Source organism: Pavona decussata, unplaced genomic scaffold (assembly GCF_977016875.1).
Source record: "Pavona decussata unplaced genomic scaffold, jaPavDecu1.1 SCAFFOLD_88, whole genome shotgun sequence".
NCBI classification, from domain to species: domain Eukaryota; kingdom Metazoa; phylum Cnidaria; class Anthozoa; order Scleractinia; family Agariciidae; genus Pavona; species Pavona decussata.
Window position 1 is genome coordinate 52,791 of NW_028145505.1, and position 19,974 is coordinate 72,764.

Sequence of the window (19,974 nt, forward strand, 5' to 3'; positions counted from 1 at the left end):
AACTGAAAGACTTGGCCAGTACAAGTCATAAGAATGACACGTCACAAAGGGACTTTCATTATATGTAATTACGCGACCAAACAGCATGATTTTATAACCAAAAGTTCATTGTTTTAAAAATAAAAGCCGTTTCCGTTAAAGTGTCATTTGGTTAATACCAAAGGAAATTCCAGAGATTGTGCGTTTTTTTGATAAAGCCGGTTTCTATTGAAAACTAAGCTTCAAAGCTCAAGGCCGAGATGTTCAACGAATCAGTAAAAGAATTGAAAAGTGTTACTTCTAGCGCCGGTTCCCACGCTAACCTCATAATCACCGAATATCCCGGTCGGAGTGGAAAAAAGAAAAAAACTTTCAAGCACTGTGCCGACTGCAATCACCATGCACTGGCGTTAGATCCGGCACACAGATTGGCTGAAATCCATCGCCTCAAAATCATACATTAGGACGACTCAGTTCAGTGTAATCTTTCAAGCAGCTAGGGACCGATGTTTAGTGATCGCAAAAGCACTCAAACATATTAGGTTACGGAAAGCCACAGCCAAAGAAACGAACAGAGGAAGCGGCTGTATATTATTCGGATGCATTTATCTTACTAATCCTCTATTTACACCATTATCGCCAAGTGGGTTGCATTGTGTATAAACAGAGCACTAATTTAGCTCTCACAGTCCTATTTCATTTATGAAAAGGACTAAATGTTATTTAAAAAACCCACTAGTTCGTTTTCGATGGTCAGGATCATTATCAGAGTTTGTTGGTGATCTTGAGGATGGAAAACGTTCAGTATTTTTTTCAGTAACAGTAAATTTTTATTCATTTAGATATCATGTCTCAGTTACAACCAACCGGAATATTTCACTGATGTATATTGTAACTTCCGAATAGTAGTGTTAACAACGTGAATATCTTATATTTGGCGGGAAAACCTTAGAAAAAGCGGGAAACCCGTCAGGACTATTTCACTAAATTACGGCTACGCGCGCTATGGCGCGCAAACTTAGGTGCCAGATGTGCTCGACTTTTTACTCGTTGACAATGGCTTTAATGCTGAATCATTTGCTTAAAGTTCACCAAAGTAATCCTGACTTTTTCATCCGAATGTGATTTCGCTGGTTGCCAACGCACTTTCAAGAACACGCATACCTACAAAAGCCATCTTAGAAGAGCGCATAAAGAAGTCAATCTTCATCAACCGGTCGTGCGTCGTGAAGATAGTGTAGCAGAAGAAGGCATGGAAATTGTAATTGAAGATAGACCTCCCGAAGAACACGGAAAAAAGCGGAAAAAAATTAAAACACTTGTACTATGACTAATGATTTTGGTCGTTTACACTAATCAAAATAGTCAGAGTTAAATGACTAATCTTTATGGTTAAAACACCTATTATTAAAGGTTATTTTAACTATTTTAATTTGTTGACAATTTCAACTGTTAGGAATGGCCATTGTTATTAGTCGTGACTATTTAAAATTGTCATTTTAACTAGTCAGTTTTTACAGTGTGATCATTAAATTTACTTCAACAAGTATATCACGTTAAGTGATGGTTGCCATCAAATTATGCTTGTATGTTGACAGGAATTTGAATGACAACCAGCTGGAATACCTACATCGAGGAGTTTTTTGTAAGAATAATCTGCTGGGAAAGAAGAGCAAGAAGTGAGTAAAGCTCTATCTTTGTAAGCAACAAGAAATCGCCGGTGTTCATGTTCGATGGATCTGAAAACTGTGACCAAAATATTGCGTACGCAATCGTACATCACACTTCATATTCTTACCCTTCAGTGATCGCTTGCTCTGATTGGTTGAAAACCATGTTCCCATATGTCTGTGGAAACGAAGTAAAACTTCATGATTAGAAAATAGAACGAGGAAGTATTTTATTCGTGAATAAGTGTAATAATGAGTTATATAAACAAGAGTTAAAGTGACAATAGCCCGTTACAATGCTGCAACAATGGCCTGTGGTGAGCAATATTGTGCCACGTGCTCGAGCCTGATCAGTGTCAAGAAAGCGACAGATCAACTGTCAGTGACTAAGATAGGGTTCTTTTGACAAGAAAAAGGCGCTACCTTGCACTAATAAGACGTGTATACCTAGCAATAGTTTGTCGCCGTATTACCAATTACTGAATACCATACTTGCGAAAAAGATTTCCTGCAGGTTTTTATAGCAGTACAGAAAGATACCAACGTCAGCGAACCTGCGAACTTCATAAAAAAAATCCTTCACATACTCGTTCCGTACTGGCATGGTACTAACGGCTCGTGTTATCAGCAAGACAATATTTGTCTTCTCCAACGGCCCTGTGGCGACAGACTTCATAGCATTGATAGAAGGATAATGTCGGACAAATCGTTGTCTTTTATTGAAGTTTCTAAGCGAAAATGGCATGTAATTATTGTATTTCTTTTTACCTGCAACTGCACCAACAGCAAACACAAAAGAGTCATAATAAGTGTCCCGAACTGGTGAATATTACATTTTATTGTCTGCCGTCAAACAGGAGAGTTAAGCAATTCGTTCACAAAATGACCGAGGACGAGAGACGCCGAAGGCGGATTACAGCATGTCACTAAATAGCCTAAATGTTACGAGACATATTCAAATAGCCTCCTTTCAATATATTAACATTCAACTTGACAATGAGGCTAAGAGAACACGAACAAAGGAGATTGAATAATCGTGTTTGTTCATTTATGTTGTTTGTGTCCTCTGGAACTCGATATTAAATTGAATTTTAATATTTCGAAAGGAATCTATTTGCTCAAAACATGTTGACTGAGGTGACACACGAAATTACGTGTATCACAGGATATCTGTTGGGTGCAGGCAATGATTATTAAGTGTACCATAACTATATTTGGCAGTGTTACAATGTGTTGAATAATAATTTCAATTTGTCATCATTACAGATGATCAATCCACGGTATTGTTTGTTTTTGTTAGTGACAGATTAATTATTCAAATAAACCTAAATCCGGAATCTGAGGAGAAACAGGATGCTTCATATGGGCTGTGAGTAAATTCACCAAACACCGTTATTTGATAGTTAATGATCGTTAATGACACTTCCACTCCACCAAATGCGCTACTTTAACCCTACATACTGTTTGTTTGTTGTTTTGTCGTTGTGGTTGGTTTTTGTTCTTTACTTCCTGAATAAAAAAAAATCATCTTGGAAACCCAGTGCTTTGTCATGCAACGTCATTCTCGCATCGCTTTACTGTTATACAATCTGATTAAATAAATTTTCAACTCATAATGGAGGAAGCATGTGTATTAAGTGGGAAGAGCTTATTCTCAATCAACAAGTTTCACATGTCAGTCTGTGGTGGCTACGTAACACCCTTTCCCTATCTATCATAATTGTTGGCTAGTAATTTTATATTAAAGTTGTCCTGTAGGTTTTTAAAAAGAAACAATCACTCCGAGATATATAAGCGCAGTTTTACTGTACTCATTCTAACTTACAACGGCATTTGAACATACTGAGATGTGGCTTATCAACTTGCACGCAGTCTATAGCATTAACAGGCTGACCAAGAGTTCATCAGCTATCCGTTATAATTTTTTTGCTTATAGATTTTTGTCGAATAACCAACTGAAGAACTTAACTCCGGGCGTCTTTGATAACAATCCTTGGCTGAACAATGTGTAAGTAATTGTTCGCAGGGTCGCACATCTTAAACTAAAGTGGAGAAATTGAATGACGAAATGTGAGAACGCTGTTTAATGTGAACTGGATTTATACATAACTTGAGTTTACTATGATGATATCATCTTTTGCCGTCTCGTCCGGAATGGAAAATCAGTTTTATACTTACTTTTACAAGCCATTGTTAATAATTATTCTTTCAACATTAAAGATTTCTATTCGGAACTAATAAGTTATTGTTTCTAAGCGCTTATGGCTTTTTGAATTTTTCAGAAGTTTGATTTTTGAATTTTGATTATTACTATTTTTTAATTGATAATGTGGATGTTTCTACTAAACCAGCGGCAAAAAGCCCTTTGAGATGCGTTGTACTGCATATTTATTACGCGAACAACGACTCACTGAAATTCAAAACAATACAGAAATGTGCTGCATAAAATTCAACCACAATGGACGTGAAAGCTAAGTGAAAATCCGCATGAATTAATCGATACTTTAAGTTTTTTGTGTCCTGTTCTGCTTAACTATCACAAAATAAATTGTAAATCTCAGAACACATTCCACTGTAAACAACTCAACCATTGTGCACCTTTCTATTGAAACAAGACACCTCAGAATGTCCACGAACAAGTGACCAGAGGTAAAGTGCATACATAAATGTCATAAAAGGCTAAACGAAGTGTCCATCTTCCAAAGGAGAGTAAATTTACAGGTTACATAAGGAAATGGATTATTGTCATTTTATGTGTTTGTGTTGGCCCTTTTGCATAGTTCTACATCTCATTACATTTGTTAGGTGGTTGGAAAACAACGAGTTGCGAGAATTACCTTCAGGAATATTTGACAACAATCCTGAGCTGCACACAATGTAAGTGAACATGGGAATTTTTTTTTTTTTTTTGTTAAGTGTGTAGCAAGGAAATTAAAGAAAAGAGAATTTACTTACAGTAGGCTACCTTAAAAGTGGGTATAAAATTTTAGCCAGGAGTGAATAATTCGTATTCAGTTGAGGCAGGGGATCCGTTTCTCAAAACTCCCACAGGATTTTTTTTTTAAATTAGCCCAAGGTGCTTCTTGGTCTTGTAAAGTTTTCAATGGTTTAGCTCTCTAAGTTACTGAAAATCGACTTTCTGGCAATAAACATTGTAACCGTAAAATAGTTTTCTCGAACCGAAACTCCTTCAAGTCACTTTAAAGCATCTTCAGAAAAGTGGGAGTTATCTGCCGTCGTTCCTCGTGTTCTCGATCATCTTCTTCTATACATGCTCTCTTTGTGTTCTTCAGCCAAGTGATCCAATTTAGCGCTCAAGAATTCTTTCGAAAAACAGGCAATGACTCCAAAAACATTCCACTAAATCTAAGATGTTTTATTTCACATCCGGCAAATGCTATTCTTAGAACCTGGCAAAACACTCCTGCCTAAACTTCAGATAAGTAGGAAACACAAAATAATGCGCTACACAGGTACTTTTTAGATCAAGCTCCATATTTGCATCACTTAATAACACTGAATGAAGCAGTAATTCATTATCGCAACGACATTTGAGATAGTTTTCCATATCAAGTTACATTGACTAATAAGGGGCATGTAAAATTCCACTACTATCGGGAAAAAAACTGTCTTTGGTCAAACAATGCAGGGTCAGTTTGGGCACACGACAACATTCAGTTGTCGGAAATAATTAATAGCTAATTAGTAACTGGAGTCAAACCAACTTTCATTCCTTCCCTGAAAAATTCGTTACGGAAGCTGTTTAGAACTAATGGATAGGTACCTTAAAAGTACAAATTTCTTCGTGGACCGGCTCAACGGCTTACTTACAAGTCAAATTTCCCAACGTCTTTTGGTGTGTTTTCGATGCCCTTACTTAAGGACAGTGGCTACTTGCCTATTTTTTCGACGATAATGCGCCAACGATAATCCTAAAAGGTTTTAAAGTGCATAACAGTAGAAGCATTCTTCCAAATTGGTTATCCTTATATTTATTTATTATTTTTTTTATTTTTTAATCCAGTAATCCTTACTGAGATCTGCGTTACTTTCCGCATAATCATAAACCGAGCAAAAATATTTTTGTTTTAGTAGGCACCGTTCTTAAAAAATCCCCGAGATTCCTGGACCATCTTGTCATGCATAGAACGGTAGCAGTAGCAAAAGGAGGAAGCGTTCTTCAATGTTGTGATCTCGTTCAAGACGCTTCAAATCAATTACAAGGTCATTCTACAACATGCATAAATGCACAGCTTTCATCTCTCGGCAACGCTTATAGCCTCTTACACTACCATTAATGTAATTCAGTTCACTCCTTCAGTGGCCAGAACAAATCTTGTCCCTAGCGATGTTTGAGCCCATGACCATTCGCAACAAGCGAATGTTCATAACTACCCTACACAAAGCAACGCAGTGACCTTAGTCATTTACCGTATTCATAATGGGATTCTTTACCATGATCGATACTAAACGTTGTCTTTGAATGAAGCTACCTTGCTAATATACTTAATGTGTTTCCTTTGTAAATGATGCAGTCTTTTGAACGACAACAATCTGACTCAGTTGAACGAAAGTGTGTTTCATGGCTTGAGAAATTTGACGTATTTGTAAGTATTTTTTTTTTTACTTATTTTGTACAGTGAAAGAATATAACTGAACAGATACTACATAAAGGATCAATGGTTAATTGCATTTGCTTAACAAAAAACTGATTGAGGTAATGCTAAGTAATTCGTGAACTTTTCTATAGCACCCTCCAAACTTCAGAGGCTCCGCCTAAAAATTGTTCTTTAAATTGGTTTCTTTTAAAGAAGTGTGTTCTGTATTATGATTAAGTGTAAGCTAAAAGCTCAATCAAACATCTTCAGAGATACATTAAGTAGGGAAACTTTACGTTTACTTGTGCCATCACTTGGCGAAAATGTTCCGTTCTAAAACAGTTACTGGCAAGCTAAAAATCAATAACAACAGCTGTTGTGATAGCTGTCCCTATTGGCAAAAGAAAAAAAAAAGAAAAAAATAAATGAGCGGACGAACGGACGAAAGAGGCATGTCAATATGGTATAGATATTTTAATTAAATAGTCAAACAGATTAAAATAATTGGCTGCAGATTTTTTTTAATTTACACTATACCATTGTTATTCTTCTTTAAATTGAGCACTAAATAGATCGTGAGACTTTCTATAGTTGCGGCTTGCACACGATGTGTTGTTAAACACTTGTAAGTAAACCTAAGAAATAGACCATATACACGATTCGAATCGGCTATTTCCGAGTTTCATTAAACCTCATTATGAAAGCGAGGCTAACTGCAAAGTTTTTATTATGAAAATTTGTTTTCATACATATGCAAACAAATTTAATTTTCATTTAAAAAGCTTTACACTTAACCTGGTTTCCAACTCGGAAACGGCCTATTGCACGATCATTGAAAGCTTCCCTTTTTCTTAGCGCGATTTTTTCTCTCTTGTTTGTAGGTATATGCAATACAACAAATTGCAAAACCTACCACCAAAAATCTTCAGCAACAACACAAAGCTATTACGGCTGTAAGTAGCGTTCTATTCTTCTCCTTATAAATGATACACTTTCAATTCTTATGACACTTTTGATGCCTAAGAAGACCAACGAATAATGACCAAATTGAAGCCGCAGGGTAACCCTTTATCAGCCTAATTTGTTTCTTCTTTTTGTTTTGTTTTTTTTTTGTTTGTTTGTTTGTTTGTTTTTTCACATGAAGTAAATTGAATAAACCCTTATTTCATATAAAATCAAACTAATCAATAGTTTATAATTATTAAGTCTGCATTCAGGGCAGAGTTCAGTCAAAGCCCGATTACGTTAATTCTGGAATAACGTGAGCTTTGATTTGAGTTTCATTGCTAATCAATGAAGAATCTTCAAAAGGATGTCTATTCCTTAGGTTTATCAAGGACTGTTCTTTACCGCTAGCTTAAAATTAGCTTTTAAAAACACTTTTCATGTTCGTTACTTGTGCAGGCGACTGAACAACAACAACCTGACGCTGTTAAACAAAAGTCTGTTTCGTGGATTGAAAGATTTAGACGAACTGTGAGTGAAGTAATCTAACTTCAAATTAGAATAACCACTTGTTAGTTTCTGAAAAAGTCCTTAAGCTTCATAACGTCTTCTCAAATGTTGTAAAAGTTACTTCATAAACTTTTAATAACTTTTTGAACCTTAAATGGTTGCCTCAGGCACAATCCGTACCCTCCCCCACCCTCCCTGTCTAGATAGGGGTAATAACACGCTCGGTTGTCTGTGTAAGAAAGTAAGTTATGTCATGTTTCAACACTTAGATGATGTCGAGACCCCTGGAATTATACTACCTTTAATGGTTTAACTGTTAACAATGAGTCTGTCATTGTCAATCTCAATTTACATATTAACATTTTGGTCAGGGTATTTTCATCAACAATTAAACACAATCTCGTGCTCACCCATTGCTCTAATGATGCTAAAGAAGTTTAATTGTTTAATTATGTTTTCCCGCATTCTACATTTTTAATCTTGTTTTACTGCTTCAGCAAGTTGTAATAGTTTTCTTGCCCTGGATTTATTTTTCTTTCTCGTATACGACCTACTGCTGTTCGAGCAATGTCATTATCAGATAGGCTCAACTGATTATGTTCGCTTCATTTTTGTGTAATGAAGGTGGTTACACGATAACAATATCGAAAAGTTAGATGCTGAGCTGTTTGCGGATCTCAAAAATTTGGACGAACTGTGAGTATCAAGAAATCAAATCTTACAATTGTTTAGTCATGTGCTACTACTCATCTCCAATAATTTTAGTCCTTAAGTAATTAATGAGCAGCGCTTAAAACGCAGCAAACAAAATAGTACTGCTATAACATGCATAATATCCAGGGGATGAGTTTACGTGATTATCCAAGTAAAAAAAATCTTTCCGCGTAAAATTCAACTTAATGTGTTTTCATACAAAGAGGACAGCAGATGTGGATTTGGTGGTTAGACATGTAACTTTAATATTGAATAAAAAATTATAATGTTAATGAGTGCAGTTGTTCGTGTCAGTCACTTTTCATTTTGCCACGAGATGGTGTACCAGGTAAGCCCTAGCTAGATGTTGTTGTCGAAGAATTCAAATGCATGTATAAAGGTTCATAAAATTCCTGAGATTTGAATGATCAAAATTGTACCGACTAGAATAAAAAGAAACAAATTATCTAGGGGTCAAGTTAAACTTTGGTGCTAGATGATTGGGAGAGAAAGAGGTAATTTTTATTTCAGCTGAGTGGCTCAAGTAAGTTTATAAACTCAGTCGATGTTAATCTTAATGTTATGAAAAGCTGTGTGTTTTGCTAGATTCCTAATTGCTCTTTTTTCCTGGATCAACAGGGATTTGTCTCGCAATAATATTAAGAGATTACCACGCAGGATTTTTGGGAACCTTGTCAACCTGACGCAGCTGTAAGTGAGAACAATCAGTACGGTGGAATTCGACAAAAATGCTCCATTACTTTTTTTTGTTGATAGTTTCCATTCGCTTCTAAAGACTTTAATACTTGCCCTTGGTCTTGTTTTTGGGGAGTATTAACCACTAACATCAAGGCTCTGGTTTTTCAAAGAGCGTATAACTTTATCCAGCGACTAAGTTGCTCTCCAGCGGACAAAATGTATCCCAACTAACACATTTTATTAAATTCTCAGCCTCGGATATTGCATTTCTAGCGTTCTGATTGGTTCACTAAATCTCGGTTATCAGCTCATATACCGTAGTTTGACCTTATATGGAAAACGAAAGCCCCATTTGTCGCTAAGCTAAATTTTTTTTTCGGCGGGAAGCAAAAGTTTCTTCTGAAAAATGTAGAAAAAAAAAAAAGGAAAAGAAAGAAATACCAAACAATGCCATCTCAATATAACAATAAAAGCCACAAAGTTCGGTATGACACTATTTAATGGTACGTATCTCTGAAGTTTCCTTTAAAATCTTCAAAATTGCAAGATTTTACGATTTTTTAGATCACATAACAACAACAATAACAACCGGTTACCTTCAAAAATTTCAGGTTGGCTTGCAAATCCTGGCAGTAAGAGGTTAAAGCCAATAGAAGAAATTTCTCAGGAAGAGCTTCGTGCCTGCCTTTATGTTTTTACGAATTTACGAGGACTTCAGGAAAAGTTCATCTTTGAAATCCGTACGAGCGGCGGCCATAATGTTCGTTTCCGTGGCTCGGCACCACTCAGCAAAACATTTGCACTAATGTGCACAGCTCTTACGCTTCTCAAATAAGCTTGAAGTTTAAAAACTTGCACTGAATGCTTGTCTCAGTGAGGTTGTACCTCGTACACTTGGACTTGCCTGAAGTGTTCTAAATCGTCCGCGAGGAATTCAGTTCAGCATGAAAAAAGCCGTCCTTGCCCTGATCTCTTCCTTCGCTCGGCACCACACAGCAGAACATTTGCTCAAATGTGCACAACTATTACGCTTCTCGATGAGCTGGAACTTCAAAAGCACTTGAATGCTAGTCTCAGAAAGGTTACAATTCGTACATTTAAACGTTTCTTGAATTTTAGATGTCCGACTGTGTCCGATTTTCTTCGCTTTCGATTTTTCATTCAACTCCGTTTGCAAAGCGCTGCGCGTGTCATGTGATCATTAGGTTTCGCGCGCTTTGGTCGGAGGTTGCCTCAACATCTGGTCGTTTCAATTTGAAAGAATTTTTTTTCTTAAAATGTGAAAATTCAGTAAACTTCAACAGCAATGTCCAAACGTGGAGAATTTAATAAAACAATTATTCCATTCGCGCTTGTTGGATATGAGATTAGTTATAGCCAACGAGGCGCTTCGCGCGCTCATGGAATAATTGTTAAATATTCATTGTGTTTTGGGGGAGGGTATTGAGGGGATTCCTTCCCCCTCCTCCATAACTTCTTAACTATAAAAGCTACGACAATCAGCCCTGGAGGATAGACAGCACGTCAAAGGATGTTTCCTTTGAGTTCTGCAACGAGAAGCGATGACGTCATATGACGCGGTAATCACGTCATAATTACCAAATGGCGGCCATGTTGAATCCACCATCTTTGATTTATGGATTTCCCAAAACTTCAGAAACGCGCCGAAATTGAACCAAAAGTAATTAAAACTAATAAGGAAAGATAATATCGGCTAAGACACAAAAGTAACATCGAGGTATTTCCAATTTTCTGAAAAAATCTCTCTCAACAATTGGCTGCCATGGTAGCATCAAACTTAATGAACTCTAACCGATCACACCTAAACTTTCCGAGATAAATACCTGAAAAGTCCTAAAGTTTATATGGAGTTTGTGCAAATATTGAAAAAGCTGTTCAGGTTCAAAGTCGACGGGGGCATAATTTATTTCTTACCGGTGTAGATTAAGGGTCAAGTTAATTAAAGCACCACATGTTTAATTCTGAGTACTTTTAGCTAAGTTGTGGCTAGTTGTCTTATTTGTACACCTAACATGTAAGTATGTTTTGTAGGTGGATGGCTCACAACAAACTTAATAATCTCTCCCATGACCTCTTCAGGAACTTGACCAAGATAAAGATACTGTAAGTAAGGTTTGGCTCATAGAAAAATTAGATTGCTAAATTAAAAAACTGCATCAAGCAGGAACTGTGATAGAAACCAACAAATTCAAACCAATTTTAGCTGTATTGTTTGTTTTTTTTTTTTTTTCTTGTTCTGTTCTGAGTTTCTAAGCCTTAAGGGAGCAGATGAGGGCAGGCGAGAGGGATCGAAGGGGTAAGGGTTGGGGAATTGGAAAGCACCGCTCACGTTTTTCAATAAGAACAAAGTTACGACAATTGGTTCTGTAAGGTATATTGTTCCCTTCGAGGTTCGTGTAATAGGAGGTATCCATGTTTTAAGCATCTCACGGAACTGCTAAATTAATTCAAAAGTACAAAAAATATATAAATATATTGCAAACGCTGAAATGATATACAATTGTAAAAATATATTAAAACTAATGTTGTCCGACGTTTCGATGATGTTATCATAATTATCAAAGCAAATTGGCTGTTTCTTCGTAGTTGAATTTAAATGTGAAAACGTAAAAAGGAGAAAAGAACAAAATAGACATCTAGTTTCTTTGTGATTATGTAAATAACTTGGCGGATGGAGTCAGCTTGCACGTTCAAAGCTGGTTAAAAATTTTGAATGATCAATATTTCGTGGTTTAAAGCCAGTGACACACCAGGCGATTTTACACGACGATCGGCGTATAAAATCGCCGATAACTGGCATGTCATATATCGTTGATTAAATTTGCCTAATGTGCCCGTTCCCGCGATTTTCTACGCTCATCACTGCGAATTGCCAGTAAGTCAACTAATCAGGATGGGCTATTCTATCACATGACTTTTCAAAATGGCGGTTAATAGTGATACGAATGAACCTCGGAACAATGTGAAAGTGCCACATCGCCGCGATCGGCAAAAAAAAAAATCGCCAAGTGTGTCCGCATCAATCGGTGGCGAAAATCGCTTGCGATTTTCGCTGACGATCATACTCGTCGCGATCGGCGAATAAAATCGCCTGGCTTGTCGCCGGCTTAAGCCATGGACCCATCTTGTTTACCGGCAGACGGCACAAAGAAACAATTGAAGTCCTCAGGCAACAAAATTAGCTTGTGCCTGCAACCTGTGTTCACAAACCGGAAAATCGGAGACGTGTTAAAATCCAGGGAACTGAAACCAAGAATCATCAATCAACAATGCGATTTAAATGTGGTCTATGCGATATGGACTTTGTCGGGTACACCAACCGACACTTACATCAACGTGTTTTTTTTTTTTTTTTTTTTTTTTTTATTCATAGCAACGACACGTACAAACAATACTACGTTACATGACTATTTGAGTTACACTACTATTACTACATTACATTACATTGCTTGACCTACTTACAGAAATTGTACTTACATTGCTTGTATTCTTTTTAACTAATTACGAAATAAATACACGTGCTACGTCATCCTGCATACGATGCTAACACAACACACACACACATACACACACACGCACCCCACCCACACATACAAGAGATAATAAAAGATTCCCTTTACTCAACTTTCATACTTTTAAAGAGGGCCTGACTGTAACTTTCGAGAATCGCTGGCCAAGGTTGAAAAATCGAAACTCCTGATAATTTGCCTGAAGTTTACTTTTGGGGAACCATCTTCGAAAATATTATTTGAATGTTCTGGAAATTTTTAGTTTTCGAGAATTTTGGAGAAAACGAAATAACGGGTTTTGCCTCATTAATTATGCAAAAATCTCACTCAAAATTAGCCAAGTGTAATACGCTTGTGTTGAAACAGTACGCAACGCTAGAAAGCGAGGTCGGTTTTGAATAAGAGCATAACTCACCTACTTTCCATCAATGGGACCTATGTAAACTTTTGTAGAACTTTGGCGGGTTTTATGGCTCTTTGAAAAATTGACATTTTGAGGACTTCGCGATGAGGCGAAAATTGAGTAAGTTTGAAGGTTTAAAATGCATCTTGGTATGTCAGGTATCGACTCGAGAGGAACATTGTGATAAAGCTTGGGTCTTCGTCTTTAATAATACGAAATAAAAAATCTGGGCAATCAATGCACGCGCTGACGAAAACCAAAGTTAGCGAGGCTTCGTTAACAAATTTGCATAATTCGCAACTGTTGAGAAAATGCTATGTTGGGGCGACTCGGTGAAAACATTGACCCAGGCTATCTTCAAATGGTTATTTTTCCCCACATTGCATTTGTCTGTTTCTCTTTCTTGTTTAATAACGTGGTAGAAAAGGTCTGGAAAAAAATGCGTGATCGGAAAAGAATATATTCGTCAAATTCTGTTGGGAAATTTGCATAATGCAAATCTTCCAATAAATCTTTCTGCAAAGGAATCTGATTGGGAAGGTTGCATTAAGAGACCATTTGACCAAAACACCCCACATAAAAGGAGTCAAAACAAAGTTTAATAATTCAATTTTAACCAATTATTGTCGAATCTTAACCTTTAAATTAATAGTGCCAAACTGATACTCGCTATTGCGTTACCTGCGTTACGTCAGTAGCTGTCGATAAGTCTTGAATATAATGCCCACAAACCAACTTGTGCTGCGAAATTGCCAATTACAACAACTAGAAAAAAGACCTTTATTTACTGGCATATGAGTGGTTTTGATAAAAAGAAAACGTTCACATGACACTTGAATCACGTTTAAAAGATACATGCTTGTCAAATAAGATGCGAAAGTTGGACACAGGGTCGGTCATAGTGAATATTTTTAATTAAATCAAGTTTGTTTACTGGAATGCATGCTTTTTCAAATAGCTAGTCCAACCTTCTTCAGTGGCCTTCCAAATAATGATCACCCAGAATTGGGTCAGTCAAAAAAACTCTCTGTTCGTGTTGTTTGATACTGTACCTTCGCAAGTGACTGAAAAACAATGTCAGCTGGCACGCCATATTTTAACGTAATTACTGGTATGAAATATCACACATGCACGGATACGCGCTTCAAAACCTGTGTGCCAATTTCCGTTTAACAAAATAATAACCTACCTACAGTCCACATTGGCTGTAGGGCATGCATTTATCTTTGTCGAATGTCAACAACAGAAACACGGGTATCTCAGTGACACTGTATACACGCAATGTCTACTGCATACATCACAGGTAGCCGAAGCTCTATGACCTTTGTTTGACCTTTATATTTTGATGTCACGACGAGTGTTACGCAATGGCGTAAATCATTTTTGTTTGTATGGGAATTTACGAACGTGTTTTGGAGTCGAAAATAAAGGGCATAAATTGAACAAAATTTTCTTAAGTTGTCTCCTTGATCTCTTGCCAGTGTTTGTTCGCCATATTTTGGCCATTTTAGTACGATTCCAGTGGGTATACAAAGGTTTGCTGAACATTTTCCTCGCTCTATATCCTGCTATATATCTCCCCAAAAGGTTGGTCACTTCAGTAGCAATAGTTTTCGTTGCAACGTCAACAATGAGGTCAGTATAAAGTCTGAGTCGCGGACAAAGGATTGCAGACCACGGACTGGGTATAAAAGAGAAACTAAAGTAAGCGGCGACTTCGGACTACGGACTACGGACTACGGACTACGGACTGGGTTTAAAGGAGAACTGAAGTCTGAAAATCATATGTCTCTTGTATTCATTCTCAGTAAGTTTAATATGTATCAAATCAAGTTTCGGTAGTTGTTTTTGTCCCTTTATTGTTTTTTTTTTTTTTTGTTGTTGTTTTTTTAGAAACAAAACAAGGACTTGGAATGAAATAGTGAGAATCGACAGTGCAAACATAAAATCTTGCTTTATCTCAGCGAAACAGCTGGATTTTTAATACGCGCTGAAGAGAGTCGTCATTTTAGTTTTAAGCATTAATCTCAGGGTTTGATATGGTGAAAACTGGCGTGGTTAAATTTGCAAAAGGATGTTTGATGATCATGATCGTGATCAGCCAATGAGCCCACGTGCACAATCATGTAGATCTATGTCCGTATATAGACATGTATGCAGTAGACATTTCGTGTATACAGTGTCACTGAGATACCCGTGTTTCTGTTGTTGACATTCGACAAACATAAATGCATGCCCTACAGCCAATGTTAACTGTAGGGCGTGCAGTCAGTCCATAGTCCGTAGTCCATAGTCCTCCTATCCTAATACAAACTTTATGCCCACCCCGTGGTCTGCAGTTCTTCGTCTGCGACTCGTGTTTTATAATGACCGCGTTGTTAACGTTGCAATTTATTTCAAAGAATACTATTGCTACCAAAGTGACCACGATTTTGGGGATATATATCTATAGTAGGATATCGTATAGACAGAGGAAAATTTTCAGCAAACCTTTAAAAACCCACTGGAATCGTACTAAAATGACCAAAAATATGGCGAACAAACACTGGCAAGAGATCAAGGAGACAAGGTAAGCAATTTTTGTTCAATTCATGCCCTTTACTTTCCACTCCAAAACACATTCGTAAATTCCCATACAAACCCTTACAATTTACTCCATTGCGTAACAAAGTGACCGAGATTTTGGGGATATATATCTATAGTAGGATATCGTATAGACAGAGGAAAATTTTCAGCAAACCTTTAAAAACCCACTGGAATCGTACTAAAATGACCAAAAAATATGGCGAACAAACACTGGCAAGAGATCAAGGAGACAAGGTAAGCAATTTTTGTTCAATTCATGCCCTTTACTTTCGACTCCAAAACACATTCGTTAATTCCCATACAAACCCTTACAATTTACTCCATTGCGTAACACTCATCGTGACATCAAAATATAAAGGTCAAACAAAGGTCATAGAGCTTCGGCTACCTGTGATGTATGCAGTAGACATTGCGTGTATACAGTGTCACTGAGATACCCGTGTTTCTGTTGTTGACATTCGACAAAGATAAATGCATGCCCTACAGCCAATGTGGACTGTAGGTAGGTTATTATTTTGTTAAACGGAAATTGGCACACAGGTTTTGAAGCGCGTATCCGTGCATGTGTGATATTTCATACCAGTAATTACGTTAAAATATGGCGTGCCAGCTGACATTGTTTTTCAGTCACTTGCGAAGGTACAGTATCAAACAACACGAACAGAGAGTTTTTTTGACTGACCCAATTCTGGGTGATCATTATTTGGAAGGCCACTGAAGAAGGTTGGACTAGCTATTTGAAAAAGCATGCATTCCAGTAAACAAACTTGATTTAATTAAAAATATTCACTTTGACCGACCCTGTGTCCAACTTTCGCATCTCATTTGACAAGCATGTATTTTTTAAACGTGATTCAAGTGTCATGTGATAGTTTTATTTTTATCAAAACCACTCATATGCCAGTAAATAAAGGTCTTTTTTCTAGTTGTTGTAATTGGCAATTTCGCAGCACAAGTTGGTTTGTGGGCATTATATTCTTAGACTTATCGACAGCTACTGACGTAACGCAGGTAACGCAATAGCGAGTATCAGTTTGGCACTATTAATTTAAAGGTTAAGATTCGACAAAAATTGGTTAAAATCGAATTATTAAACTTTGTTTTGACTCCTTATATGCGGGGTATTTCGGTCAAATGGTCTCTTAACGAAACCTTCCCAATCAGATTCCTTTGCAGAAAGATTTATTGGAAGATTTGCATTATGCAAATTTCCCACCAGAATTTGACGAATATATTCTTTTCCGATCACGCATTTTTTTTTCCAGGCCTTTTCTACCACGTTATTAAACAAGAAAGAGAAACAGACAAATGCAATGTGGGGTAAAATAACCATTTGAAGATAGCCTGGGTCAATGTTTTCACCGAGTCGCCCCAACATAGCATTTTCTCAACAGTTGCGAATTATGCAAATTTGTTAACAAAGCCTCGCTAACTTTGGTTTTCGTCAGCGCGTGCATTGATTGCCCAGATTTTTTATTTCGTATTATTAAAGACGAAGACCCAAGCTTTATCACAATGTTCCTCTCGAGTCGATACCTGACATACCAAGATGCATTTTAAACCTTCAAACTTACTCAATTTTCGCCTCATCGCGAAGTCCTCAAAATGTCAATTTTTCAAAGAGCCATAAAACCCGCCAAAGTTCTACAAAAGTTTACATAGGTCCCATTGATAGAAAGTAGGTGAGTTATGCTCTTATTCGAAACCGACTTCGCTTTCTAGCGTTGCGTACTGTTTCAACACAAGCGTATTACACTTGGCTAATTTTGAGTGAGATTTTTGCATAATTAATGAGGCAAAACCCGTTATTTCGTTTTCTCCAAAATTCTCGAAAACTAAAAATTTCCAGAACATTCAAATAATATTTTCGAAGATGGTTCCCAAAAAGTAAACTTCAGGCAAATTATCAGGAGTTTCGATTTTTCAAGCTTGGCCAGCGATTCTCGAAAGTTACAGTCAGGCACTCTTAAAGTGCTTCACGCATCGTAGTTGCTGAGAGTGGTCCACTTAGCTCTATATTTTTCGTAATTGGAATTTCTAATGGCTATTTGTCTTTCGCATTTGATCTTGCTGTCTAGTAAGGCAAGAAAGACCTTTAAATTTGGAGTCTCAGACTGGTTTCTTGCAAGAAAAACATGATATTTAGCAATAAGAAGATAATGGTTTAACGCGTAGAAGGTGGTCGTTTCAGGTTTGTAACCGTACAGGATTTCAGTATTCCTAGGACTAATGTTGTCAGAGCGCTTAGCATTCCACCACATCATTATGTCTTTCCAAAAGATTTTAACGTCGGGGCACTCGCAAAGCATGTGAATAAGCGTTTCGTTCGGAAAGAGGCAGCGTTCACATTCTGGAGAAGCCTTTATATTCATTTTGTAAAGAGAGTGATTAGTGGGTATGATGTTATGAATTAGTTTGAATTGGAAGCTCCTCAGTTTGTTTTCGACTGTGACATTAAAAGGAAGCTCGTATACTGCCTTTACATTCAACCCTTGTTTTCTAAGATTGATTTCAACGATGGGGGGAGAAAAGGATCTTTCTGCAAGCATCACACGGGCTTTTTTTGTAGAGGAGATGTCAAGAGATGGAACTGGTTCGTTATCGCCGTTAGTGAGATTACCTACGATTTCGCTTTTCCAAATTTTAGGGATTGCCGCAAGAACACCAGCATAATCGAGAAAAGTAGAGCGAACGCTATACTTGCATTTGAAGTTTTCGAACGAAAGGAACTGGCCATGGATGTTTAGGAGGTCGCTTATTTTCAAAATGCCTTTATTAGCCCATGATCTATAATAAAACGATTTTCCGTTTATCTTTATGAACCGATTGTTCCAAATGATTTCTTGTTTGTATTCATTTGCGTTACGTGGATCTTTGGAATTGAGCTCTTGCCATACAGCTAAAACGTCTTTATAAAAAACAGAGAGATTTTTGAGGTCGAGTAATTTAAGATCGTAGTTACATTTAAATAAGAGAGTTCCACCGACCTTACCTAAAAGCGAATCAAGGAGGGCACACCAATGGCGGTCATTTGCTAGACAGTAACGATTAACCCACGAAGTCTTGAGCGATTTAACAACGTCAGCAAAATTGAGCATGTTAAGACCGCCGTGGCTTATTGGGCCGGTCAGAGGTTTTCTTTTGACTTTATCTGGCTTAAATTTCCAAATAAAAGAGAAGATATTGCTGTTGATTTCTTTTACAAATTCTTTGGGAACATTTAATACGGAACAACTATAAACAAGTTTGGCGAGAGCTAAGTTTTTGACGATGGCAATTCTGCCTAAGATCGTTAAATGTCTACTTGACCAAGTATTTAGAACTTTTTTGAGTTTGGCAAGCCTCTCGTCGAAATTGATTTTATTCCCAACCTGAACATGATAAGGAAAAGCGATTCCAAGCGCAATGACGTATTGCTTCGGCCACGAAATGCCAAAAGGTTCTTCTTTGCCTAATCGGCTTTTCAAAGGACCAAGCCAAAGACCCTCGGTTTTAGACTTATTGATTTTTAAGCCGGAAAGGTCACCAAACTGATCGAGAAGAGTTAGTAGGGACACCGCGGATGAATCGTTGCGAATGAAAGCGGTGGTGTCGTCAGCGTACATACTGAGTTTAGTGATCTTATTTCCGTTTTCAAGTCCTTTGATTGATTCATCGATTCTTATTTGGTGGGCGAGTGGCTCCACAGCTAGAACAAAGAGTAAACCTGAAAGAGGACAACCCTGTCTAACACCCCTTTGGAGAGAAAAAAATTCCGACGAGTAGCCATTATTTACAACACAGCTAGAAATGTTGGTGTAAAACGTTTTGATCCAGTTGAGGAAACTTGGACCGAAATTCATAGTGTTAAGCACTTTAAAGAGAAAGTCCCATTCTAAAGAATCAAAGGCCTTTTCAAAGTCAAGGAAAAGTATCATTCCGTCCTTGTTTTCATATTGTTCAATTATATCCGAAATTAAGCGAATATTTTCACCAATAAATCTACCTTTGATGTACCCAGTTTGATCACCGTTTATCAAGTACGGAAGTACTTTCTCTAAACGTTTCGCAATACATTTGGTTGCTAATTTGTAGTCTGTGTTTAGAAGAGAAATAGGGCGCCAATTTTTTAACAGAAGAGGATCTTTATTCTTTTTTGGGAATAAGGGAGATGATTCCTTGACTCTGAGAGATAGAAAGTTCTCCTAGTGAGGCACTGTGATTGAAGCAGTCTATCAAAGGACCAGAAACATCGGGCCAGAAACGAAGGTAAAATTCTGCTGTTAACCCATCTGTGCCAGGAGTCTTGTTAGGTTGAAACGTTTTCAACGCGGCAAGGCATTCCTCTGCGGTTATCAGACCTTCGCAAAGGTCTTGCTTTG

The 19,974-nt window shown here is 37.3% G+C and overlaps 1 protein-coding gene across 7 annotated transcripts in view; it reads left to right on the plus strand.

The window, feature by feature from the left end:
* Positions 1-1,588: 1,588 nt before the first annotated feature.
* The window catches only part of LOC146474534 (uncharacterized), a 31,671-nt gene continuing 13,285 nt past the window's right edge, over positions 1,589-19,974 (plus strand). For 2 of the 7 annotated variants that reach the window (XM_085116883.1, XM_085116884.1), the window contains exons 1-7: positions 4,228-4,526; positions 6,185-6,256; positions 7,129-7,200; positions 7,652-7,723; positions 8,327-8,398; positions 9,035-9,106; positions 11,147-11,218. In XM_085116883.1, the coding sequence (XP_084973009.1) occupies positions 4,384-4,526; positions 6,185-6,256; positions 7,129-7,200; positions 7,652-7,723; positions 8,327-8,398; positions 9,035-9,106; positions 11,147-11,218 (575 nt within the window). In that variant the 5' untranslated portion in view covers positions 4,228-4,383. Of the gene's footprint in view, positions 1,659-2,962; positions 3,019-3,585; positions 3,658-4,226; positions 4,527-6,184; positions 6,257-7,128; positions 7,201-7,651; positions 7,724-8,326; positions 8,399-9,034; positions 9,107-11,146; positions 11,219-19,974 lie in introns of those variants that run through there. The other 5 variants (XM_085116890.1, XM_085116888.1, XM_085116887.1 and 2 more) reach the window with 5 other exon arrangements.